Genomic DNA, 26,590 nt, shown 5'->3' with positions numbered 1-26,590 from the left:
CTGCTCAGAGCGAACGCTTGCAAACAAAACGCCCGTTTGTCTGCCGCCGCGAAACTGACCATGCGAGAGAGAGCGAGAGAGAGAGAGTAATTAAAAATGAAGAGAGCGCCGAGCGTAAGCAGCGAGAGCGGCGGGCACACGTTCATTCAGCTCGCTCGCTCGCTCGCTCGCACGCAAGCTTTGTGCGCTTTGGCTAGCGAATAACTGTATCTAAATTTGTGTTTATATTTGATTTTTGCGCCAGTTCGCGAGTCGCCAGTCGCCAGTCGCTTGAGTGAAACTGAAATGAAAGCGCGTTCGACGAATGCCAAAGCCAAACGAAAACGGACGCAACAACAGAAGCAGCGCGCACTCAATAGTCAATAGTCCAATTGGCCGTGCCATCTATCCAATTGGTATCCGAAATATACCAATTGGAGCCAACCATATGAAACGCGACGCGTCGCTGTGAAAATTCAATGTTCAGATCAAATACAATTTCTAATAAATACACAGCAAAAGCCACGACACAAAAGCAAGAAGCAGAACTATAGACAATTAAGACAAGAAGGCAACACAAAAAAAAAAAATATATTAAAAAAATAACAAAATAAATAAATATGAAAAACAAAAGCTAAAAAATAAATAAAGCCCAAGAGCGGCGCATATTTCTACAGATTATTTATTGGTGTAGTTCTGAGTAGTTTTTTTTTGTCTAATATATATGCATATCAATATTTTTTTTTTACTGTTTTGCCCAAAAGCTGTGAACACAAAAAGCTTACGAAAAGTATCTAAAACGAAAAACAACAATAAAAATATATATAAAAAAAAAAAAGAAAACCAATTAGAAAACAAAAACCAACAACAACAAGACAACGTTTTTCAGCGCTTCGCTCTTGCGCGTTCAGTGCGTGCGCGTGTTTGTGCTTGTGTGCGTGCGTGCGTGTGTGTGTGTGTGTGTGTGTGTGTGCGTCCAATTGGAGTAAGCGTCGCGTTAAGGTCATGGAAACATATCAGCAGCATGTACGTAATAAAGAGAGCGCCCGATAGCGCCAGCAGAGCCAGAACCGCATCGTGAGAGCGAGAGAGCAAGTGAGGGAGCGAGAGAGCGAGAGCGCAACCAATAATCGTCAATTTATGATCTCTTTTGATGAATTGTGACGCGTGATTTGCTTAGCTAATTCATTTGTGTAATCGCTATTGATGTGTGCGTGCATGTGTGTGTGTGTGTGTGTGTGTATCCGTCACAGTGAATCACAGTGCATTCATCCAACCCATTCATTACAGTGTGATTCATTTCTATTGCACTAATTATCTAATTGATCAGCTTTTAACAATACAATTTCTTTATTTTTTTTTTTTTTTGAATTGTTGTCAACAAAGTTTTTAAGTAAACTAAGTAAAAGTTATTGGATTTGTAATTTTATTAATTTTCTATTAAAATATAAACTAACTTTGATTGAAATAAGAACTATTTGAAAAGGTTTCGTTCAGACATTGACACTTGTTTGAAGTATTTTGGTACTTGAAAACGAGAAAGAAACGCTTGCTGCGGTATGCCGAAGACTAGATACCCTTTCAGCAGCAAAGCAAATAAAGACCCAATTTTTTAGCAATGTTTGTTCAGAGAATGTCTCGGCTGAGGGGTATTTATTGATCGAGCATATATATACATGTGTAATTTGTACTTTAGCAATTGCCTTCTTTAAAGCGTTGCATACCAGCTGGGAAAATCAAAAGACCCTCTGCAAGTCAAATTCAAGTCTGATTGGAGTGCGTTGAAGATTGGGAATTTACAGCTTTTGGTCAGATTAGAAATTCCCCCAACTAGAGACTTGATTATCTGCACAAGGGTTTAAAGCTCTCGTGTTTTTTGTGCGAATCCCCCTTGTATCAAGTACAGTGATCGCACGCGAATTGAAACGTGGGCGTTACACAGGTATCCAGATAAGAAGAATAGAACCCAAATTAATTTTAATTAAATAAACTAAGGATTGCGCTGGTGATCTTTAAGCTGTGCTTACAAATTTTATGAAAGGTGAAAAAAGGAAAATAATTGATACTCAAAAGATTCGAAAGACAAATTTGGTTTTTCTAGAGTGCCTTGACATTTTGCTTGAGCTTCTTCTACCAACTGCAAATGTAGCATAAAAAGAAGTAAGAGTGCGCGACTAAGGAATACCCTGGACTTTTCTCTAGCAATACCAAAAGCAGTGCACGCTAGAAGGAGGCAGCGATAGCTATTTAATAAAAGATACTTGATCTGTATAAACTATTCCAGAAGCTAAATGTCAAATTTGGTAACTCCAGCTTTTAAAACGAGAGAGAATAGCTTAAAAACGAAATTACGATATCGATTTATATCGATTTCTAAGTATCGGATGGACAAATGAACAGATCGACTCGGCTGTTGATGCTGATCAGGCATATATATACTTGAGGGGGGTTGCAGATGCTTGCCCCCGCCTGTTACATGCACTTGCACAGAACTCATATACCCCATTGACCCAGTTACAGGGTATACAAATGTAAATTTCAATTCGTAAAGAATTTCCCATTTCTGGAAATTCTGCGCATACCATTTGTTATAAAAAACATATATATATATAAATATTGCAAAGTATTTCCGATTTTTCAAAGGGTTTTTTTTTTACTATTTTATCATATATATGCCATGCTATAAAGTTTCAGCTGAAAAGGGTATTTCATATTTTATTGAATTCCCAAAAACATGTTTCACTTGTCAACTAAATTTGTTGTAGTTTTATGATCTCAACTGTCTGGTTTTTCCATATTTCCCAGCAGCCTGAGCTTTACCCAAAATATTTCATTCTGCACTCTGATGTCTGTTATTGTCGCCCAATATATATATATATATGCGTATATAGTTTGTGAGTTCTTTGAACTGCAGTTTTGTAGTCTGTTGAGGGAATCGCTTGGCAAATAGATACTTGACATTGAAATTATTCAAACAGATCCATTTAGCAGTTTTAACAAATATATTCCCTCCTGTAGCTACGCTGCGCACGCCCCCGCATTCAATTGTGGCTATGCGTCACATTTCTTTTGGCCACATTCGCAAAGATCTTTGGGCCAATTACTCAGAGCCATTTAATGATCTACCCACGACATTTACCACAACATCACGATCGAACGCGCGCTCTCCTCTCACTCTCGCTGTCTCTTGTTTACCCTCTCTTAACTCTCCCTCTCTCTCTCTCTTTCTGTGTGTGCTTGCAGTTGAAGAAAAGCCAGGAGCTGCAGAAGCAGCGACTTTTCCACTCGTATCAGGAGCAGACGAAACAAATGGAACTGGAGCATAAAATGCAATTGGAGCACAAATATCATGTGAGTACCTAGAAAGAAAGAAAAGAAAAAAAAAAACAACGACGACGAGAACAACAAACAATCTTCAAGGGGAGCAGATCACATCGATACTGATAAAGCTGGGCGGCGGCATCTATTATCTAGCTACCCTGTACACCCATTTCCCAATGGCTGTGGAAGGGTATGCCTCGCTATGGCAGGCAGTTGCAGAAGTCTTCCGGTTCGATATAGTCCGTGGCTTATGTTTGTGTGACAGCTGTTCAACATTCCACAAACTCGATAAATATCGATTAACAGTCTTTAGTTTGATCCACGTTTGGATTAAACCGCAAATAATCAACGAAATTTGGATTAAACCGTAGTCTGTTAATCGATATAATCGATTATATTTCAATAGCTCTGTCCGCCGTAAGCAAATCGATAAATATCGATCAGCAGTCTTCAGCTTAATCGACGAAATTTTAATTAAGCTGGGGTCTGTGAACAATCCACGAAATTGCGATCAAACTGTAGATAATTAAAGGATATAATCGATTAAATAGTTACAACGTCTCCGTCCGTCTTAGGCAAATCGATAAATATTGATTTGAATGAAGTTTTTTTTGTAGCATATCTTGCTTTATTTGAGAATAATTTTAATGCCAAATTTGTTATATACATTTCCCTTACACCGTAGACAAGTGCATTTCTTGTATAACTATTTCGATAGCTTTGCTTGTCTCAATCAAATCGATAAATATCGATGCTCAACGCACGCTATTTGAGCATGCCTTGTTAAGTTTAAGAACTAGATCATATGTGTATTCATGTGTCTCAGACAGATGCCTTGTTCTTATTAGCATTTCGATAGCTTAGTCCATCTTAACCGAATCGATAATTATCGAACTTTAACACAGGTCTTTTGAGTTTATCTTGTTGAATTTAAAGAACTAGATCACGACAATGTACCTTCCTATGTGCCATTAGCAAATGATATATGACAAAGCTTTTTCGATAACTAGCCTCGTTCCACGTAAATCGATAAATATCGCTTTGTAATGTCCAGCTTCAGTTTGTTTGACTAGATATTGACGAATGTAAAGTGTCAGTTGCACCAAATTGTTTTGGTAGGTTCTCTTTCAACGTAGCCGAATCATTTTTATATCAAACACTCCAAATCGATAACTATCGATCTCAAAATTTGTTTTATTGAGTTGCGATTTTGCAGTTGCTTATTGTGTGTATACAAATAATGTCTACATACAAAACGTACACCAACATGTATAAGCCTATGCACGTTTATCGATCATTTTTTGTAATTCAACGCAAAAAATCAATAAATATCGAATATTTTATCGAAGCTTTTCGCTGCGCACAGGGTATCAAACAAGTCGAGCGGCCGCAACTAACACACTTTTATTTATTTTGTCTGTTTTTTTTTTGTCCTCTCTTAAACTTGTTGTTGTTGTTGTTGTTGTCGTTGTTGTTGTTGCAGTTGATCGCGACGTCGGCGCGTGGGTAGCAAAAAAAAATAAATAAATAAAAAAGCAAAAATAAATTATCAAATTGGCCGGCGCTTGGCCGGAAATGCCGCCCTGCGAGCTGACTAAACTAAGGCAACAACAACTAAAACAACAACAACAACAACAACAAGAACCGCAACAAAAACCAAAACAACTTGACAAACAGCAAAAAGGAGAACACGACCAAACAACATTTGCAACAAAACAATCAGAATTGCAAAAAAAAATAAATAAAAACAAAACTAGAAAGAAAGGCTATGCACGGCAAGCCGAAGATTAGATACCCTAGCAAAAATATTATTAATAATAAATTATTAAATTCGGCACGCCGAAGATGAGATACCCTCATAGACATAACCCACCATAATGGACGCCAACTTGAAGGCACGCCGAACAGGAAGTACCCTTCCAGACACATGACTTCGGCACGCCGAAGATTAGATACCCTTGCAGACATTTTGCCCAGCTATAAAACAAACAAAAGACATGACTATCTATTGACTCGATTATGGATGCCATTATGTACATTAGTCGAATGCATTTCGTGACAAAATTATAGATACCCTAACCGAGCCGGAGGGTGTATAAAAATTAAATAAATTCTATTTGCCCCGAAACAACAACAAAAACTCTCTCGAACTTACTGTAATTTATTCAGTTTGCGGTGCATTCACATGGCGCTTTCCAGGAATTGCGGGAGCAGAGCATGGTTACGGCGGCGGAGGAGCAGCATCGCCAGCAACAACAACAACAACAACACCAACACCAACAACAACAACATCAGCAACAACAACAACAACAGCAGCAGCAGCGGGAGCGAAGGGAACGGGAGGTGATGAAGCGCAAGGAGAATTGCAGCGCGAATGCGAGTCCCGAAGTCAAACAGATACTCAGTGTAACTATAAAGTCCACACGCTCTCTCACTCACACTCACACACTCTCTCTCTCTCTCTGTCTCTCTTTCTCAGTGCTTTCTCATGAGCCGCAAGTCGCAGGCGGTGGCACCGAATGGCACAACAACAACCTCGCCCTATCGCAATCGGTAAGGATATTGCCACAGGCGACTAGCTCAAAAGCTCTATAACTCTCTCCCTCTCTCTCCCTCTCTCTGCCTCTCTCTCTCTCTCGCTCCAGCGGCGTGGTGAAGAGCTCCTCGGGCGAATCCCTGCCCGCGGGCACCGTTACCAGCGCACATCCCTATAAAATACCACAGCCGCCGGCCTCACTGCTCAAATATGAATCTGATTTCCCCTTGCGGAAAACGGGTAAGTTCTTGCTCCCATTAGCTCCATCTTGTGTGTACGCCCACCTGCCCCCGCCGCCCACCTTTCACACGCCCAGCCCCTTGATTAACCAATATTCTGCCTCTGCTTGGCGTGTCAAAGTGTTGCCAACTTGTTGCATCGCTTGTTTACTACTAAAAAATGACAAAAAAGAAGACATCCCAAAGCTAGAAGAACTTAATCTCAGTCTGATCTGCTGCAAGAATTTGAAGAGAGGCAGCAAGAAGCAGAGATAAGCTTTAAGAGAAGGCATAGTTTAATGTTTCCCTAGAGTATATAGAGAATTGGAATAAGGGAACTTCTTGACAAAAAAAAAATAAGAAGAGAACTTAATCTCAGTCTGATCTGATGCAAGAATTTAAAGAGAGAGACAGAAAGAAGCTTTACGAGAAGCCATAGTTTAAAGTAGAGAATTTGCATAAGGGAACTTCCTTAAAATCAAAAGGAAAATCGATCTTGCATCGCGTGTTTACTATTCAAAAAAATGCCAAAAAAAAAGATGAAGAAGGAAATACCTGAGCTAGAAGACGAGCTACGTTCCTAAAGGAAGGCAGAAAGAAGCAGAGATAAGCTTTAAAAGAAGTAATAGATCGACTTTTCCCTAAAATACATAGATAATTGGAATAAGAGGACTGCTAACAAAAAAGCCAAAAAAAATCAATCATAGCTCGCGATCAGTGATCAATTGAGAGATCAAAGGCTGATCATTCCCAAAGCTTAGACTTAATAGAAGCTGAGAGCATGTTATAGACAGTTCGCTGGACTGATCAGTCAACTTAAGCTTAAAGAACTGCTGATCATATTCAAGTACGTAAATGAAGATCACTTTCAAATGAGAGTTCAGTAGAAAAGAGATCTTAAAGGTTTTCTCTATTAAAGTTCTGGAATTAGAGCACATACTTCTCTAAAAAGATGCCAACAGATGGAACATCTTTTTAATGTGCCTTATTGTAACTAAGTAGATGATCACTGATCAGTTAAATTGGGGAAAAACAAACCCAGATCATCGCTTAGACAATTATGTGATGTATAGAAACATTAGCACTGATCAATCGAGGGAAGGTTTTAGAAAGCGTTAATTGAAGAAGAGGGAGAAGCTTGCCTTCTATTAATCAACCAGATGTCAGCGAGCAGCAGCTATAAAGCTAAGATCGGATTATATAGGTCAGGTGAATCGAAAATGGAATCATCTAGTCTAGCAATAATATTAGATAAGTTCATATATCACAAATATACAGGAAATAGGAACAAAATTGCAAGTCTGATTAGCTAGGACTACGGAATGGATAAGTTAATATTATTAAATTATTGAAGTTATACAAAGAAGATATCATATATAACTTGGATAAGTTATTCAAATTAGATAAGTGCATATTACACAAATATAAAAGCAAGGAGAAAATGTGGATGTCTGAACAGCTGCTAGATTTCAGGAGCTAGAACTACAAATGAGATAAGTTTCAGCAGCGATTTAAGAGAAGAGTTCCTCGATAACATTAAATAGGTCCATTCTAAGGGGTTAAATGAAAGTCTAGCTTAGAGAAAAAGAATGTAGCTAGGTTTAAATCCATTAATAGAGGCCCTGTTATGAAGCATGTTACTAAAATTGAAACATTAAATGACTAACGAAATGGCCAAGAGCAGAACTGAAGTCTAGACAAAAGTATGGGTCGAAAGGTCAAGACAGCAATGTCTAGACTCAATCTCAAACACACACATACACACACACACATGGACACACAAATTACCATAACTATATCTAGCATATGATATATGTATATATGTATGTGTATATCTGCATCAGCATCGGAGCCAAATCTGCTGAAGATACGACTCAAGCAGAGCGTCATCGAGCGCAAGGCGCGCATCGGGGGGCCCGCGGGCGCGCGACGTCACGAGCGGCTGTTGCAAGCCGCCCAGCGAAGGCATCAGAAGAACTCGGTTCTCACAAGTACGTATAACATTCGTAAACACACACACACACACACACACACACACACACACACATACAAGCACACACACACACACGATTAGCGACTACGGCCATGCGGCAGGCGTAGAACCACTTACTTCTCTTTTTTGGGTTCAACGCAAACGGAACTGGATATCAAGGCATTAACATATACGCAAAGCGGAAAGCTCGTCGGGCCGCAACAACAACAACAACAACATCTGTAACAATATCTATAATTATATTGATTATTGGCAGATCTATATATATATAGATCTCGTTATCTATGGATAGATCAATGAATCGACTAAAATTATACACAATATAGTATTCCAAGTTCTATCAAAGCCCATGACAAGCCAAAAACTAAATATGCTTCAACATGCATATGGCTATAATAGCCTGATTCCACTATGCTCAACATATGTTACACTTACAAGCTTCACATTCTGCGATTCCATTAGCAAGTGTCAGTTGTCAATAAGATATGAATGACAAAATTGGTTTAGATTTCATTTACCTAATCGCCGAAAAGTTTGTCTTCCACAGATAAAAATATGCGGCATCGAAGTAGAGCCTCCATTTAATGGACTCCTTGCAAGATTTAGCCATCTATAAATGTTAAAAACTGGAATTAGTCAAATTTAAAATTATAATTTAATGATATTTTCATATTTTCGATAACATGGCAACATTCTTCATTCTTCACATTTCCACAAAATGTAAGAAATGTTGACAGTGGCATTGGGCTATAACTCGAAGCTAATATCAACATATTTTGCAAATGTGACAAATGTGGGCAACATACTTCACATTCCCAAAAAAATGTATGAAATGTTGACAGTGGAATTACGCTATTACTCGAGGCTAATATGAACATTTTTTGCAAATGTGATTTACATTTTATTTAGTTAATTTTAAGTTTTCTCTTACTTTCCTTACACACACACACAACACACACACACACACACACACACACACACACACACACACACACACACACACACACACACACACACACACACACACACACACACACACACACACACACACACACACACACACACACACACACACACACACACACACACACACACACACACACACACACACACACACACACACACACACACACACACACACACACACACACACACACACACACACACACACACACACACACACACACACACACACACACACACACACACACAAGGAATTGTCATACACCCAACCAAGAAACTTTTGATAAAGCCCATTTAAAGGGTTTTACATCGATTTTTTGCCTAAACTATTGAAATTTGTTGCGTTCTTTTTAATTAAATTGCTGTTGTAACTTTTGCTATTATTATTGTTATTATTATTATTGTTGTTGTTGTTGTTGTTGCTGTTGCTGTTGTTATTATTTTATCTAACCGAACGGCCCGCGAAACTTTCCAAATAGTTGTTGTTTAATCAATTAACTGAACCTAACCTCAAATTAACCAAATGCTGTTGCCGCGCCCCCCTTTTTTTTTGCCGCTGCCGCTGCCGCCGCCGCCGCCGCATGGCCAACTGAGGAGCACAAAAAAGTCACCAAATCCATAAATATATAAATATCTATATATATATATATATATAGCTATATATATATATATATCTTTATATATATCTATATGGTATACCCTAATTGAATCGAAAACCTTTCCCGTTTGTCTTGAAGACTGCAACAGCACGCCGGATTCTGGTCCCAATTCGCCGCCCTCGTCGACTGGCATGTCGGTGGGCGTGGTTGGCAGCCGGGGCTCACCGACCAGCGCGCCCATCCAGGAGGAGAACGAGGAGGTAAATCAATACCAGCCCGGCCAGCGCAGCAGCATCAACGATCTGCCGCTGTTCAGTTCGCCCTCCCTGCCAAACATATCGCTGGGACGTCCGCATTTAACCAACGCCCAGGCGGGCCAGGCCAACTATGCCATGTTCGCTGCACTGCGTCAGCATGTGGCAGCTACGGGCGCTGGCGGTGTGCCTCCGGTGCCCGTTGGAGTTGGCGTCGGCGTGGGCGTGGCCGGCACACCGCCCACCTATTATAATCCGCTGGCCATGTCGTTTGGCAGGCAAGCGGCGCCGCCGCCACCGCCGCCGCTTTCCATGATGCCCGCCACGGGCATTGCGCCGCAGCCGTCGCCAGTTGTGCGCTCCGCGTCGGCCACATCGACGTCCTCGTCGCAGGCATCGCTGGTGGGGGATACGGCGCCGCCGCAGGCGCATGCCGCCTCCACAATTCTGCCCTCGTCCTCGTCCTATATGCAGCTGGGCGGCGTTTCTGGCGCCTCGGCTGTTAATCTTCATGCTGCCGCTGTTGCCGTTGCTGCCGCCGCTGCCGCTGCCGCTGGCGCCGGCACACTGCCGCCCACAAATAGCCACGCCCATGCGCTGTATGGTCATGGTCAGCACAATGCGCACGGACAGCATGCGCACGGTCACAGCGGCGCCGGGCATGTGCCCATCACAGACGCCCAGGTGGCCCAGGTGCATCTGCACAAGCAGGGCCACCGGCCACTCGGACGCACCCAATCGGCGCCGCTGCCCCTGGGCCATCCGATGCTCACCGGCGCCGGCCAGCTGAATGTGGTGCAAACGCACTACGAGAATAGCGAGGTGAGTCTTCCAGCCTGGCTCTGTGCCCTTGGCCTAACCCAACGCTTACTCTCTCTTGCAGGCGGAACGGCAGGCCTACGAGCACCAGGTGCTCACCCAGAAGCTGCGCCAGAAGGTGCTGACGCGAAGCGATGCCGCCGCCGCCGCCGCAGCCGCTGCGGCGATACGCGAGCCGCAGCTTAGGGAGGAGGAGGACGATGATTCCGCCGCCGAGGTCATGGATCTCACCGACAAAAAGAAGCCGCCCAAGACGGTGCTCACGAGCACAATTGCGACCAGCACCTCACAGAACTTGCCGGAGGCGCTCGCTGCAGCTACCTACCGTGCGGCGGCCAAGTCGAGCAAGTTGCGGGATCAGGAGTATTTGCAGCAGCAGCGCGAGCTGCTCTTTCTGCAGGAGGAGGAGCTGGCCAAGGGCCTAATGCGTCCGCTGTCGCGCACTCTGAGCAGCCCCCTGGTGCCGGGCCATGGCCTCAGCCAGATACCCGACACGGGCCAGCATCCGACGCCCATTGTCACCTCCTCATCGGCCGATCATATACCGCCCGTCAATCTGACGCTGCCCCACAAGCGGCAGCTCCTTGGCAGCGTCTATGCCGCCCAGCTGCGTCAGCAGCAGCAACAGCTGGTGGAGAGCTCGGGACTGACGCACAAGAAGATCACGACGGGCCTCGCATACGATCCGCTGATGCTGAAGCATGCCTGCATTTGCGGCGACAATGCGCCGCATCCGGAGCACAGCGGCCGGCTGCAGAGCGTCTGGGCGCGTCTCAATGAAACGGATCTGGTCAAGCGCTGCGATCGACTGCGCGCCCGCAAGGCCACACAGGAGGAGCTGCAGACGGTGCATACGGAGGCGCACGCCATGCTCTTTGGCTCCAATCAGGGCCAGCTGACACGACCCAAGCTCGAGAGCACACTCTCCGCCAGCTTTGTGCGCCTCTCCTGCGGCGGGCTAGGCGTCGATCTGGATACCACCTGGAACGAGCATCATACGGCAATTGCCGCCCGCATGGCCGCCGGCTGTGTCATTGATTTGGCCTTCAAGACGGCCAAAGGTGATCTGCGCAACGGTTTCGCCGTCGTCCGTCCGCCCGGCCATCATGCGGAGGCCAATCTGGCCATGGGCTTCTGTTTCTTCAACTCGATTGCCATCGCAGCCAAGCTGCTGCGCCAGCGCGTGCCCGAAATGAAGCGCATTCTCATCGTGGATTGGGCAAGTCTCGAAACATATTCAACCATCAACTATCCAAGTCTAATCCATCTCTCTCTCCCTCTCTCTCTCTCTCTCTTTGCAGGATGTGCATCATGGCAATGGCACACAGCAAGCATTCTACCAAAGTCCCGACATTCTATATCTTTCCATACATCGACACGATGACGGTAACTTCTTTCCCGGCACAGGTGGCCCCACAGAGGTAAGTTACGGCAAGGATTCCGGCTCAGATCAAGACTTTTATAAACTGGAAGCTGGGACGAAGTGGGGCTTAGGGTATACCAAAAGCTCGCTCTTACTCATACTCTCACTCTCCCTCTCTCTCTCTCTCGCTGTTGCAGTGCGGCGCCGGTGCTGGGCTCGGCTATAATGTGAACATCTCCTGGTCGGGCGCACTGAATCCACCGCTGGGCGATGCCGAGTATATCGCTGCATTCCGTACCGTTGTGATGCCCATCGCCAAGTGCTTTAATCCGGATATTGTGCTGGTCTCGTCGGGCTTCGATGCGGCCACCGGCCATCCGGCGCCCCTCGGCGGCTACCATGTCTCGCCCGCCTGCTTTGGCCTGATGACGCGCGAACTGCTCCAGCTGGCCAACGGCAAGGTTGTTCTCGCTCTCGAGGGCGGCTACGATCTGGCGGCCATCTGTGATTCGGCGCAAGAGTGTGTTCGCGCCCTGCTTGGCGATCCGGCGGCCCCGATCCTGCCAAGCGAACTGGAGCGACCGCCCTGCCAGAATGCCATCAACACGCTGCAGAAGACCATTGCCATACAGGTGAGTTCCTGAGAAGACAAGGGTTACTTAAAACCGGATCGGAGTACTATATGCTATAGTTGTCATAGCCACGATCGGTCCATAAGTAGGTTATTGTGTGAACAACTTTGTTGATCATCAAGATATCAAGATTGGGCAGTAAATAGCCCAGAAATGCACCGGATCGGAAAAGTATATCATATAGCTGCCATTGGAAATATCGATCATTATTTGCTTTTCATAATATCCTGACCAAACTTGGCATTTACGTGTAATGCAAATCTCCTGATACATGGGCAATATATTCTCTATATAGCACGACTTTATTATATCATCAGAATCGATCGAAAAATTAGCTGTGTTTTTTGTTTTTCAAGATTGGGAGTCGCACTTCTTCTCCTTGCATACCAAAACCTACTTTTCGACCGATCGTTCCTATTGCTATATAATATAGTGGTCCGCTGTTGACAAGATCTTGCATATATATGAGAATCATAATGGAGCTAACAAATGCTGAGTTTGGTCAAGCTATCTTTATATGCAAAAAACTTTTTCATACAAGAGCCTTCTTTTCGGACTATCGTTCTGTTGGCAGCTATATGATATAGGGCTACGATCCGGCTGGTTCCGACATATGTACTGCCTGCAATAGAAAGACGGACCTATGCAAAGTTTCAAGACGTTAGCTTTAAAGCTGAGAGAGAATAGTTCGCATAGAAAGAGACAGACAAACATGGCTTTATCAACTCGGCTGTTGATGCTGATCGAGAATATATATGTATATATTCCTTATGGATATCTCCTTCTATCTCTATTCCACAACAAAATTATAATATCCTCTACAAGGCTATTGCGATGCATACGCTTAATTGCAGCTAGATTTGAACTGGCGACTTTCTGCTCGCTGGTCCGACGCGCTCTCTCTCTCTCTCTCTCGCTCTCTATTTAAATGTATGTATATGTGTTTCAACCAGTTTCTCATTGTTATTAGCAAACGCATTGGCCCTGCGTGCGACTCCTGGAGCACACGGTCGGCCTGTCCGCGCTAGAGGCACTCAAGGTGGAGCACGAAGAATCTGAAACGGTAAATGCCATGGCCGGCCTCTCCATGCAGTCGCTGCACAGGTGAGTACACACACACACGTACATACATGTATGAAAGCCAATCTCTCGCTCTCTCTCTCTCTCTCTCTCTCTCTAGAACGCTTTCGCGTGACGATTCCGAGGAGCCCATGGATCAGGATGAAACCAAATAGACGTCCGCGTCGCCGTCGCCGTCGCCTGCTCAACGCACTCTAGTTATTGTTGTAGTTAAAAATGTTGTTGTTTATTGTTGTTGATGTCATTTGTTGTCGTCGTTGTCGTTGTTGTTGTTGTTGTCGTCACGCAAACGTTTGTCAGTTGCTCGTCTCTCGCTTGACACTCTCTATATATGTCGCTCTATCACAATCTAACTGTTTTTTATACTCTTATACACACACACAGATACACACACACACACACACACACACACAGATACACACACACACACTCACACTCACATACGCATACACGCTGAACAAGCCAAGCTAGCCGCCTCAACAAGCACACACACACACGCACGCAGAGAGAGAGAGAGAGAGAGAGAGAGAGAGAGAGAGAGAGAGAGAGCGAGCGAGACACATAACAACAAACAACAAAGCGAAAGAGAAAGAGAACGAGAAAGAAAACCATCGAATGAGTAGGAGGTCTGAGGCAGAGCCAGAGTTAAGAAGAGGAGAGAAGAAAACAAATAAACAAAAAAAAAAAAAAACAGTTGGAAACAAGGCCTAAAGTTCAAAACGTGGCTGTGCCACTAAAAACAATACAAAAACAAAAACAAAGAAAAACCAACAAAAAAAAGCAAAAGAAAATGAAAATGAAAAGAAAAGAAAACTAAAAACAGTAACGGACGTTTAAGTAAAGAGTAGAAGAAGCAAGCGCAAAGCAAAACGTTTAAGAATCAACACAGTTACATAGAGTTTCTATATACATATACACACACGCGCGCACACACACACGCACACACATATACGCATAGCTATACATGTATGTATGCATGTGCATGTGCATGTGTGTGTGTGCACACAACAAATTGTAGTCAGATAAGTTACATAGTTCTAGTAGATTGTATGTTTGTATATGATGCAGCGAAGCATATAAATGGAATTTTTAATGAAATTATATATGTATGTAAAAATCGATAAATTCTAAAGCTAAATGTTAAAATCAATTCAAAGTCTATATGCATATAATACATATAGAGCATGTGCACATATATATATGTATGTATGTATATATGTGCGTACTAAACTAGATAAACTACTATATAAAGCCTGCATTTGTTAAAACGAATATACATTAAAGAGATGCATATACATACTATGTAAAGTATATATATATATGTAGATATGTGTACACACATATATTTAAATGTTGAACGTGCAAATAACTATTTTTATTTCTCGATATATATGTCTGTTGTGTGTAGAACTATTATTACTATAAAGATTACTATAGCTATTACAATTATTATTATTTTTCGTTTTTTATTTTATTATTATTAATTATTAGTTGTTATACTTGGTTTTTTTTTTTTTTTTTTGCATAACTTTTGTGTATGAATGTTGAGAGTATGTGTTGAAGTTTTAGCTCGATTTATACAGTTATAAAGCTAAGGTTAAGTATATTAAGCTGTAATATGATATGTCATACGATACTATATATATATATATATATACATGTACATATGCATACATATGTATGCATATATGTAATAATAACAAATGTGAAATGATTGTCAAACGATTGTCTAGAATCTTTATTTATTAACTATTATAAATTATGCTGTACACTCTTTTTTTTTGTTTTATATTTTCTAATTTTATATTCGGGCGCGTGCATACGCATGTGTGCATGTGTGTGCCTATATATATACATATAGTCTAACGGTTAATGCGTACTACTACCTACTACTACAGGCACAAATCGTAGTTTTTGGCTTGCTTATAACTGTAATTCTAACTATGAACAAATTGCAAAACATAAATGAAAACACACACAAAAACCAAATTCTTAGTGAGCTTTTTGTACGTCACAACTACAACTATGCACGCGTGTATGTGTGTGTGCGAATGTGTGTGTGCGTATGCATGTGCTGCTGCAAGTCTGAAGTACAAATATATGCATGTGTATGTACACGCATGCACATGCACATATATTAATATAACGGAACAATGAGACACGACCAGTGTTGCCAACTGACGCAATATGAAACCCAGCTTAAAGCAGCTGACAGCCTTAATAGCTAAATCAGTTTCAAATTTCAACTGTCCGTCTGACAAATTGAAGAAGGCTGGCAACACTGGTCATAGTGCACGAGTTGTTGATGTCGCTTCTGCTTGCGTGTGTGTGTGTGGGGTGGGAGGCGGAGGCACGGTTAGTGGCAGCTCCTAACTAATAACTGTAACAATAATCATAATCAAATGGCGATCATATGTATGTATATATTTATAGATATATATTTGTGTGTGTGTGTGTCTGCCTGAGCAGCAGCAACTGAAAGTGAGCAAAATATAGCAAAATCGAAAAGCAGAATTTCAATTTTGATCTAATCGAAACAACAAGAAAATATATATGAGCTGTTGATAAGGCTGGGCGCAGGCACCCAGCGTTGAAAAGTAACGAATAAATGGTATAAACAATAAGCATACCCAAAAGATCTCGATATCTCCGTTATAACCTATATATACTATTTGTATGCATGTATGTGTGTGTGTTTATCTATGTATGTACGTATATGTGTGTAATTGTTGTTTGTTTGTTTGTTTGTTTGTTAATTAAGAGAAATATACAAATATGTTAATTGAGCACAACGAGATATAAGAGTCAAAAAAGTAATGATATGATGTAACATAATGTTAACAAGAGCTAAAACAATAATTGAACAAAAGAAATGATCATTAGCTAAAAAGTAATTATGTCATTCCCAGAAAGACCTCAAATACGAGTATATCTACATATAAAGATACACTCTTAGAGTATTCGAAAGAGTTCTCGCATCGTGTCAGATTTATCTCAGTTTGTCTGTTTTTTTTTTGTTTTGTTGTTGATTTTGGGAATGACATTGATAATGAAATCAAATATATATACTATACTATATATATTCATGTTAACTTACGAAATCGGACCGATATTATGTGCTCGGCCGAGAGTTGTTTTTCTCATCCCGGCGTATATGGGTCGCAAACCTCAATAACTGTTAAATAGACCCATGCCAGACTAGTTAACGTTAACACAATGAGCTGATGTCTAGTTGCCTGGTTTTGAATCGGGCATCAAATCCATCAAATATTTTGTCGTATTGGTAAAAAACATACTTATATATACATATACAACTAATACAAAATGTCTGTGTCGCTTTTTCTATATATGATAATAAATGAAAACAACAAGAAAATTATTTGTAAATTTGTTCAAAATACTTATTCCATCGCCTTCCTTCTAACGAAAGACTAATGGAGCGAGAAAGAAAGATCTAGCGAGTAGAAAAGAGAGAGCGCGAACTAGCTTTAATGCGCCAATAAGAAAGAGAGCTCAAGTGATTGAAAGAGATAGCTGCAGCAAGAAAAGAAGTCTAAGGCAGAATCACTTCAAATCGAAGAGGAGACAAATAGGAATTTGACCAGGTGAAGGAGCGATCCAGCGAGCCATAATCCCTAGCGAGCGATAATCCCTAGACTTTCAATAGCTATTATGATCATTTTCAATTATAGCTTTAGCCGTTAAAAACACATTTTAGCCCGCCATTCTTCAAAAATGTGACCATGCATATACGGGCTATAAATCCAAAAAAAAAGGACAATGTAATTAAACATAGAAGCAACGCAAATTTCAATGTCGTGATTTGGTTACATTGTTCTCTATCTCCCTCTCTCTCACACACGCACTCTACACCATTTAAATAAAATGCCCGCAACAGTGTTGCCAACTGACGCTACAAAAAAAAAAATGGCTGAATACGATGTTAAAAATGGCTGAATGCTCTCTGAGCAAAATTAGCTGAATTGGCAACACTGGTCAACATTTGTGTGAGATTAGCTGCTTTTGCGTGTTAATTGGATTCTTTAACAATTATAGGCATGTTTAAAAATTTGTTTGCATATGCTCAATATAGCTGCAAGTGTATCTTATCTGTGAAATATGGCACATATGTATGTACATACGTACACGGCAGACATATGTATGTTTGTGTGACAGGATCGTCAACATTCAACAGCTGATAAGCTCTGCGAGGGGCAACGATTGCGGCCCGTAAACCAGTCGGGGCGTGGCACAGCACAGTTCGTTGTCGTCTCAGTTGTTGGCGAATCGTTGTTGGATTCACTCAGAGCACGAAGGAGAAATTGGAACGGACATGGAGGCATTGGGCGAGTGCATTGAACTGCGGCGGGAGCGCGAGGGCGCGACAATTGCCAGCGAAGACTTTGCCGTTTGGTGGGCGGGCGGTCGGCACGAGCTGGAGGAGCGTCGTGCACTGGAAAATTACTTTTTCAACGATCCGGAATTCGATGATGCAGTGCATCCGAGCTGCATGTCGTACAAGCAGCGCTACGAGCATGCCTTAACCAAGGGCACCAAATTTCTAGCCAAGCTGCGCGAATGGCAGCGCAGCCAGCGCGCACAGCAGCCCAAAGACAAGGAGGAGCAGGAGCTGGAGGGGACAGAGGACAGCATTAACATTAAGCTGCTGTACGACTATCGCATGCTGCTGTCGGGTCCAGTGGGCACGGCGCTGTTCCAGCAGAGTTTTCCGCTGCGCCTGCACTTCTCCATGTTTCTGCCCACGCTCCTGAGCCAGGGCAACGCGGAGCAGCAGCGGCGCTGGGTGGGACGCGCCTGGCGCTTGGATGGCATCGTTGGCACCTATGCCCAAACGGAACTCGGCCACGGCAGCTATATACGCGGCCTGGAGACGCGCGCCGACTACGATGCGGAACGCGAACAGTTCGTGCTCAATACGCCCACCCTGAGCGCCTACAAGTGGTGGCCCGGCGGTCTCGGGCAGACGGCCAACATGGTAGTGGTGCTGGCGCAGCTCTACATCCGTGGCAAGCATCATGGACTGCAGCAGTTTCTGGTACGCATACGCGATGAGCAGACGCACGAACCGCTGCCCGGCATCGATGTGGGCGACATTGGGCCCAAGCTGGGCGCCAACGGGGTGAACAATGGCTTCCTTGGCTTCCGCAATGTGCGCATACCGCGCGATCAGATGCTGATGAAGAACGCCCAGGTGCTCGCCGATGGCCGATTCGTGCAGGCGGCACAGCCGCTCCTAGTCTATGGCACCATGGTGTTTGTGCGTGTCATCATAGTGCGGGACGTAATGTTCGGGCTGCTCCAGGCGGCCACCATAGCCACACGGTAGGAGATGTTCAGTTCCCAAATCAGCTCAGCTAATCCGCTCTTTTTGTTTCGCCTGCCGCACAGCTACTCTGCCGTGCGTCGCCAGAGTCCCATCGAGCCGAATGCACCGGAACCGCAAATTCTGGATCATGTCACGCAGCAGGCGAAGATTCTGCCGCAAATCGCGCGCGGCGTTTGCTATCGCCTGGCGGCCGACGTCTTGTGGTCCATCTATCAGCGCGTCATGCAACAGCTGGAGGCGGCTGGACACAATGGCAGCAATGGTGGACGCGAGCTGCCGGAGCTGCACGCGCTCAGCTGCTGCCTTAAGGCCGTCTGCACAGAGGGCGCCGCCGAGGGTATCGATGTGCTGCGCAAGGCCTGCGGCGGCCATGGCTACATGTCGTCCGCCAACTTTGACAGCATCCAGGGCCTGGCCAGCGCCGCCTTCACCTACGAGGGCGAGCACACGGTCCTGCTGCTGCAAACGGCGCGCTTTCTGCTGCGCCAGCATACGGATGCGCTGAAGCGCAAGGTGCTGCCTGCCAGCGTCACCTACCTGCGCAACGCATCGCCGCTTAGCTGGGGCGACAATCTGCTCGAGAATGTGGCACGTGCGCTAGAGATCTGTGCTGCGGCCCAGCTGCGCGAGGCCTGGCAGTGGCAGCAGGAGCAGCGCCAGCACGGCAAGCACACGGACCAGCAGGCCAACAATTTGAGCGGCAGACGACTGACCGCAGCGGCGACGTTGCACGGCCACGCCTACTTGGCACGTAATGCCATCAAGCAGCTGGCACAGCTGGGGCCCAACGTGCAGCCGGCGTTGTATGAGTTGCTGCAGCAGCTGGTTGAGCTGTTCGTGCTGGACACATTTCTGCGCCAGCTGGGCGCCGTGCTCAAGTGGAACAGCAACAGAATCAGCAGCAAGCAGCTGCAGCAGCTGGAGCAGCGCTACGAGCAGCGGCTGGGCGCACTGCGTCCCAATGCCTTGGCCCTGGTCGATGGCTTTGATTTTCATGATCGCGTGCTCGGCTCCACGTTGGGCTGCTGGGATGGCCGTGTCTACGAGCGTCTGATGGCGGAGGCGCGTCGCAATCCCCTCAACCAGGAGGCCGTCAATCCCAGCTACCACACGCATCTGCAGCCGCTATTTCGTTACAAGCTGTGAAGCGCCACAGAATGCGAATGACTTTTATTGTGAATGGGCAACAACTGCACAGAAAGCATAGAATTAAGCTAATAAATTAAATAATATAATATGGTGTATGGAAAGAAGAAGTAGACACATAAATAACATTTAGAACATCTTTTTTTTGACTGCCGTGTAGCGCTCCATGTAGACATCGTAGCCATCCAGATCGGTGAACTGTTTCGAATTGAACAGATTCCCATCGACGGCCAGATTACAGATCTTGGAGCTCTTGAGTATGCGCGGCGTTAATGCGATCGCCTGCAAACAGTTCTCCTCGAGCCGCAGGGTCTTTAGCTTGGGACAGTCGGCGATTTCCTCGGCTAGCGCAGAGATTTGGTTCTGATTGAGGTTCAGTTCGGTTACATATAGATTGCCCACCTCGGCGGGCACTTCGGTGATCTGGTTGCGCGACAAATCCAAGACATCCAGCTGCTTCAGGCCGCAGAGCATCGATGGGAATACCTTGAGCTGATTATTGCTCAGATTCACCGTTTTCAGGTGCGTGCAATTGCTCAGCGTCTTGGGCAGCTTGGTCAGAAAATTGTTCATCAGTAGCAGAACCTCCAGCTTGAGCAGCTCCCCCACGACCTCGTTCAGCTCCGACAGGCGATTGCCGCTCAGGTTCAGATGTTTCAGCATTGTCAGGCGTCCCAGTTCATCGGGCACCGTCTCGAAGCGATTCTCCGATAGATCGAGCGTCTTCAGCACATTCGGATAGTTCTTTAGCTGCGGCGGGAACTCCTGCAGGCGTTGCAAGGATATTTTCAGCACACCCGTCTTTTGTGCAGTCTCCAGATGTTGTTTTATTTGTTTGTTGCCCATGTTCGTGCTTCTGTCCAGCTCTGAGCTATAGATGGAGGAAATTGATGTCATATCGATATATCGATAGTCCGTGATTTTGCAACAGTGTGCGATAATTGTCGGAGCTGTTGCGTCGACGAACGTTGGTACAATTGGGCAATATATATGTGTGGCTTTATAACAAGTGTGCACAATTTTGAAAGCAAGGGCCGAAAATCTGACAAATATGTGACCGGGGGCAGTTGTTAAAGGGCTTGTCATGGGCATTGGGATGTAATGTAAATCGACGCAACCTATGTATGGTTACGTCATGTGCAAAATAAATGTTGTATTTATTATATTCAATTATTGGCAAAGTTATTTGAAGAAATCGCATTCAAATATAGAATCGCGCGCAATATCGAATGACCGAACACGATTCATATAGTTGGAGTCTAGTTGGAGTTGTCATATCGATAGTTGCACTCGTGCAATAATATACGATAGAACGATATTAATAAGCTGACAAACGAGCGATGATTTTATTTTGGCAATATTTATGTAAAGAATTAATTTACGTAAAGACTAAAAATCGGACAAATATGTGATCGCGTTTGGGTTGTGAAATGAGTGAGCCTCTGTGTAGCGACACAACTCGGCTATGGTTATATTTTATTTATGAAATTGAAATATTGGTAAACAGTTAAGAATTATGTTAAAAAACATAAGTTGCGCGCAATATAGAATGATATGCAGTTTACTAAGGCTTAATAGAGTTGGAGCGTCATCACTTGCTGTAGCAAAAACTAGTTTGTATTTTAGTTAATATGTATACATTTGTAATAACATTTCGAAATTGACTATTTTTTAAAGCTGTTTTTGCTTTAATCTAGCTATTTTTGCACCAAATTGACCGATAGTTAATCGATAGTTCTGCCATGGACAATTCGCGTTTTACAATACTTTGAATTTCACCACTGCCGAAGCTGTCATAAAATACAAGCGTGGACTCGCGGCCTGCCGCATCGAAAGCAATCAAGAGTTTTTCATTTTGGTAAGTTACGGGCGAAAATGTGCATTCCAAATGCAGCATTAACCGACGGACAGTTAATAAACAATATGCTTTGTTGCACAGTGTACGTTGCCGACACGCAAACTCAAGCCCTAACCCAACGCAAGTGGCCGAACGTGAAGCACGCGCTACTGACTGTTGCAGACGAACCGGTGAAGAACGCAAGCTGTGATTTCTGTTGAACGTAGTGCTTAGTTGCGGGAAGAGCGATCGGTAAGAATGCCTAAGGATACAATAACCAAGGTGCAGGAGTACAAGGACTCGCTGATCTCGAAGGCGGAGATACTAATTACAAAAGGATTCCCCGAGAAAATCGTTGAGCTGAACGAACTGCTGGCCACGTCCATGTTCAATGAGCGCAACTTCAACGAGGTGCATCAGGATCTAAACATTCCGGTCTTGGCGCCCATATTGGTCAACAATCATGACGGCGACGGCAGCGCCCACGACGATCATCCAGTGCCAAAACGGGCGCGCAAAGATGACGTCTCCGGCACCGCCGTCTTGGGCATACCCGCCGGCACGGTGCCCTGCAATAAGCCGCTCTGCGAGATGATCAAGGTGGTCAAGCCGATTATACGCAAGCTGGTTGAGGACTGTAAGTGCACGGGCGACTTTTGTGGCACTGTGACAAGCGGCTGTAATTAATTTCATGCTTTCGTTTTCTGTGCAGCGAACCTATTGAAAATGTGGATTTCCTTTATGATACCCAAAATCGAGGATGGCAACAATTTCGGTGTGTCGATTCAGGAAGATACGCTGGCCGAAATCCAGACGGTCGAATCGGAGGCGGCCGCCTTCTTTGACCAAATATCTAGATACTTTCTATCGCGCGCCAAGGTCGTCTCGAAGGTGGCCAAATATCCGCATATCGATGACTATAGGCGCGCGGTTGTCGAGCTGGACGAGAAGGAGTATCTCAGCCTGTGGCTGGTGGTGTGCGAGGTGCGCAATCGTTACTCCTCGCTGCACGATATTGTTATAAAGAATCTGGAGAAGCTGAAGAAGCCGCGCTCATCGAACATTGAGAGCTTATACTAGAGACGCCCATTTATTATTATTATTATTATTTGTTTCTTAAAGTTAACAAACAGACCGCAAACGCCTCCTTCTCCTCCTTCTTCTCCTCCTTCTCCTCAATACTGGAAGCCAACAGCGTCCGCATCCCGTTCCAGAGCCCGCGTATCCGTATTGAAGCGTGGTCCCAGTTAAACACAGTTAATTACACACTCGAAATTTCCATTTGGAATAGTTTGTTATTCATAAAGTTGAGAGAATTTGTAAGAGATCTAACAATATGATTACCTTTAGACGTTATGTTTAAAGCGTGCAGTTCTTAAGGACAGTTTAATGTAATAAAATATTTGGGTATCTAGATTATAATCTAGATTAAAGTAATATACAAGCAAGAGTCGATGCTAATTTTAGATTCCAAGCAATAGTTACACGTAAATAAAAACAATCGAAGCTCGGTCGCTCTTCAAGCAAATAACATAATTCACGAATTAACGGATTAACAACAAATCCTCAAAAAGTGGGCTTAACTGACAATGAAACTTGTAATTAACACGGGAAGAAATCGCATACTTGTATACTATAAGACTCGTTGCGTTTATATATCTATAATCAAGCAAAAAGTATGGGAATGAGAATGAGAATCGGAGAAAACCAAATGCCAGGCGAGTTAAAGTTTTCGGTTTGTTGCATTAACTGGATATTCTGGTTACGGCCATGTGCACACGTTCAGTTGGTGTAGCATAATTTTAGGATTGCCGCCTAATACATAGTCTAAGCATACTTCAGGGATACTTTCGCAAATGCCTAAGCCGACTCGATTCTTGCTGTCTTGTCTTCTATAACAAGCCAAGGCAGTGGATCGCTGCCTATATAGAGTATCAATAATAAATCAATAGCAATAAAACAATTGTCTTTTACTCAGTTAGCCGGTTGCTCTTTACAAAATGTTGTAGTTCCTCAAATTAATCATTAGAGTCTGATCAATTCATTCAAATTGAAATATCTCGACTATTTCAGATCCGATTTTGGTTTGGGATATCATTTTGGACTCGTGCGGATCACAATTATCGATGCCTATACAAAATCTACAATTTTTCCGAATGTTGCCGGTTCTTCTTCAACAAACTTGCATGCCAATCTCTTCCATTAAGTTGTAAGAGTCTAAGTAGCCATATCTTGTCCAGGATTAAACCGATTTGAAATCAAGAAAAACCTATATATATGTATATTAAATTTGTGCACATGTCGCACACTTTTTCAGCCCAAACTGGTTTTAATACTGGAAAAAAACAATTTGCCCCGATCAAGAAACAAAAGAAAGGCACATTTTGTTATACATTTGTTTTGTTGTTGTTTTATTCATTTTTTTGTTTGTTTGTTGTTTGTATTCGTTTTTATATTTGTTTTGTTTGCTTTTTAATATATTGTATTTAATTTTATTTTATTATTTGTAAGCTTACAACTTAAGGCATAAAGTTACAAACTAAAACTTAAAAGCTACACATCGTTCTCTTTATTTGTTTTTATCAATCATAAATCAGCTCCAGCCCACGCTGTCCATTTATATATATATATATATATATATATATATATATGTATATATGTATGTATGTACAGATACATATACACATATAAACATGTATATATATACATATATATATATAGTATTCAAATCATTTTTGTTTTCATTTTTATATTTATATGTTTATCATTATGTCAATTGTTTATCAATCATTCCTTTTTTGTATATTCAAACAGAAACCGGAAATCAAAATGAACAAAAAAAAAAACAAAAAAAAACAATAAACTATCGACTTTGTTGCTGTTGTGTTATTATTATTATTACATATTGTTATATTTGTAATCTTTTTTCTTCTTCTTCTTCTTTTTTTCGTTTTCTTTTTTTTTTTTTTTTGCTTATTTTTGTGTTTTTTGTTTTGCATACATTTTCATAATTCTTGTGATCATTATCATCAACATGTTCATCATAATCAGCGCAAGTTATTTTCTTACTTTCTTGTTTTATTAAAATTCGGCAACTTTTATGTTTAACTTGAGTTGCCATTTAGATTTTAGATTTCATATTTTATATATATTATATATTATTTATATTTATTTATATATATATATATATATATATATATGTATATATATATATATATGTGGTTATATAGAACTTGAGCCTGGGCTGCTCGGGCGACTTTGTTCCTCTGCCAACGTTTGCGGCTGCAGCTCAGCTTCCACATATGCATACACACACACATACTAACATACATGCGCCCATATATATATATATATGTTTATATATATATGCACACACAAACATATATACATATATAAACTTATATACACATTTATATATATATATATATATATATTGTTGTTGTATCATTTTATTCACTCTCTTTCTATACTTATGCCATATAGAATTTGTTATTTACTTCGTAATTCATGTATATATCTATATATATATATATATATACACACATACACATACATGCATATATATTTATAAAAAAAAAAACGGGACATGCATTTTACCAAATCGATGCCGCGCTGGCCCAAAGCCCCAGCAGAGTTACGCGCGTGTGTGTGTGTGCGTGTGTGCGTGTGTGTGTGTGTGTGTGAGTGTGTTTATGTATTTCTCATATCTTTTTCATATCCATTCCTGTTTATATATATATTCTTTAATATAAGTATATTTAAATTTATATTTATATTTTTATTTATATTTATATATATATATGTATATATATACGCACACACATGCATACACACATACACATATACATTTATAAGTTTTTGTTAATATTTTACAAATTTTTGTTGAATAAGTCTTAGCGTTTTGTTGTGGTTTTTACTTTTATTTTTTTTTTGTTTGTTTTTTAATTTTTTTTTTTTTTTTTTAGTTACATTGTGTATTAAAAATATTTAATTTTTGTAAATCGTTTTTATTTTCAATTCTTTTAAAAATTGTTTTTTTCTTTTTTCTTCTTTGCATGTAAAAAATAAGTTAAAAAAAAAACATAAACAGTAAAATAGCTAAACACTAAAACTGTTTTTTTTTATCGTCTCTTCTTCTTCTTTTGTTTGTTTGTTTGTTGTAAGACATAAGTTTGTTATATAAAAAAATATGCATATGTATATAATAATAATAATAATAATAATATATATATATTCATATACATATATATATATAGTGTATATATATACATGTAAGCATATATATATACATAATTGTTTTGTTTTTGTTTCCTTTTACTTACATAATCTTTATCATAATAAACGTACATAATTCAATAGCGTATAGCATATATATATATATATATATATTTATTTATTTATAACTGTGTACACACATACAAGCATATATGCATATCCATAAGTTTATCAATAGAAAAAAAAAACAATAATGCTTCATAAATTAAAAACTTACACATAGAAATA

At 42.0% G+C, this 26,590-nt stretch overlaps 4 protein-coding genes across 8 annotated transcripts in view; 3 read left to right on the top strand and 1 right to left on the bottom strand.

Moving 5' to 3' along the window:
- LOC115766875 (histone deacetylase 4) overlaps window positions 1-14,300 on the top strand; it is a 31,163-nt gene extending 16,863 nt beyond the window's left edge. The window contains exons 1-12 of one of the 5 annotated variants that reach the window (XM_030710939.1): window positions 954-1,005; window positions 3,223-3,330; window positions 5,470-5,706; window positions 5,780-5,853; window positions 5,946-6,076; window positions 7,899-8,045; window positions 9,748-10,685; window positions 10,747-11,901; window positions 11,984-12,103; window positions 12,243-12,677; window positions 13,648-13,781; window positions 13,858-14,300. In XM_030710939.1, coding sequence (XP_030566799.1) covers window positions 985-1,005; window positions 3,223-3,330; window positions 5,470-5,706; window positions 5,780-5,853; window positions 5,946-6,076; window positions 7,899-8,045; window positions 9,748-10,685; window positions 10,747-11,901; window positions 11,984-12,103; window positions 12,243-12,677; window positions 13,648-13,781; window positions 13,858-13,912 — 3,555 coding nt within the window. In that variant the 5' untranslated portion in view covers window positions 954-984 and the 3' untranslated portion in view covers window positions 13,913-14,300. Of the gene's footprint in view, window positions 1-953; window positions 1,006-2,797; window positions 2,874-3,222; window positions 3,331-5,469; window positions 5,707-5,779; window positions 5,854-5,945; window positions 6,077-7,898; window positions 8,046-9,747; window positions 10,686-10,746; window positions 11,902-11,983; window positions 12,104-12,242; window positions 12,678-13,647; window positions 13,782-13,857 lie in introns of those variants that run through there. The other 4 variants (XM_030710941.1, XM_030710938.1, XM_030710937.1 and 1 more) reach the window with 4 other exon arrangements.
- Window positions 14,301-17,763: 3,463 nt separating this feature from the next.
- Window positions 17,764-20,264, top strand: LOC115766847 (probable peroxisomal acyl-coenzyme A oxidase 1). The gene is made up of 2 exons (XM_030710897.1): window positions 17,764-19,100; window positions 19,167-20,264. The coding sequence occupies exons 1-2, from the start codon at window positions 18,091-18,093 to the stop codon at window positions 20,248-20,250; spliced, it is 2,094 nt and encodes a 697-aa protein (XP_030566757.1). The 5' UTR covers window positions 17,764-18,090; the 3' UTR covers window positions 20,251-20,264.
- Window positions 20,265-20,281: 17 nt separating this feature from the next.
- On the bottom strand, window positions 20,282-21,303 carry LOC115766848 (leucine-rich repeat-containing protein 57). The gene has a single exon (XM_030710898.1). The coding sequence runs from the start codon at window positions 21,145-21,147 to the stop codon at window positions 20,380-20,382; it is 768 nt and encodes a 255-aa protein (XP_030566758.1). The 5' UTR covers window positions 21,148-21,303; the 3' UTR covers window positions 20,282-20,379.
- Window positions 21,304-21,914: 611 nt separating this feature from the next.
- On the top strand, window positions 21,915-23,535 carry LOC115766870 (proteasome activator complex subunit 3). Its single transcript, XM_030710931.1, has 3 exons — window positions 21,915-22,108; window positions 22,190-22,724; window positions 22,800-23,535. The coding sequence occupies exons 2-3, from the start codon at window positions 22,346-22,348 to the stop codon at window positions 23,165-23,167; spliced, it is 747 nt and encodes a 248-aa protein (XP_030566791.1). The 5' UTR covers window positions 21,915-22,108; window positions 22,190-22,345; the 3' UTR covers window positions 23,168-23,535.
- The last annotated feature ends 3,055 nt before the right edge of the window (window positions 23,536-26,590 follow it).

Source organism: Drosophila novamexicana, unplaced genomic scaffold, assembly GCF_003285875.2.
Source record: "Drosophila novamexicana strain 15010-1031.04,08,12 unplaced genomic scaffold, DnovRS2.1 tig00001270-arrow-arrow-pilon, whole genome shotgun sequence".
NCBI classification, from domain to species: Eukaryota; Metazoa; Arthropoda; class Insecta; order Diptera; family Drosophilidae; genus Drosophila; species Drosophila novamexicana.
Note: the sequence above shows the minus strand (reverse complement) of the source record. Positions and strands in the feature narration are given on the sequence as shown.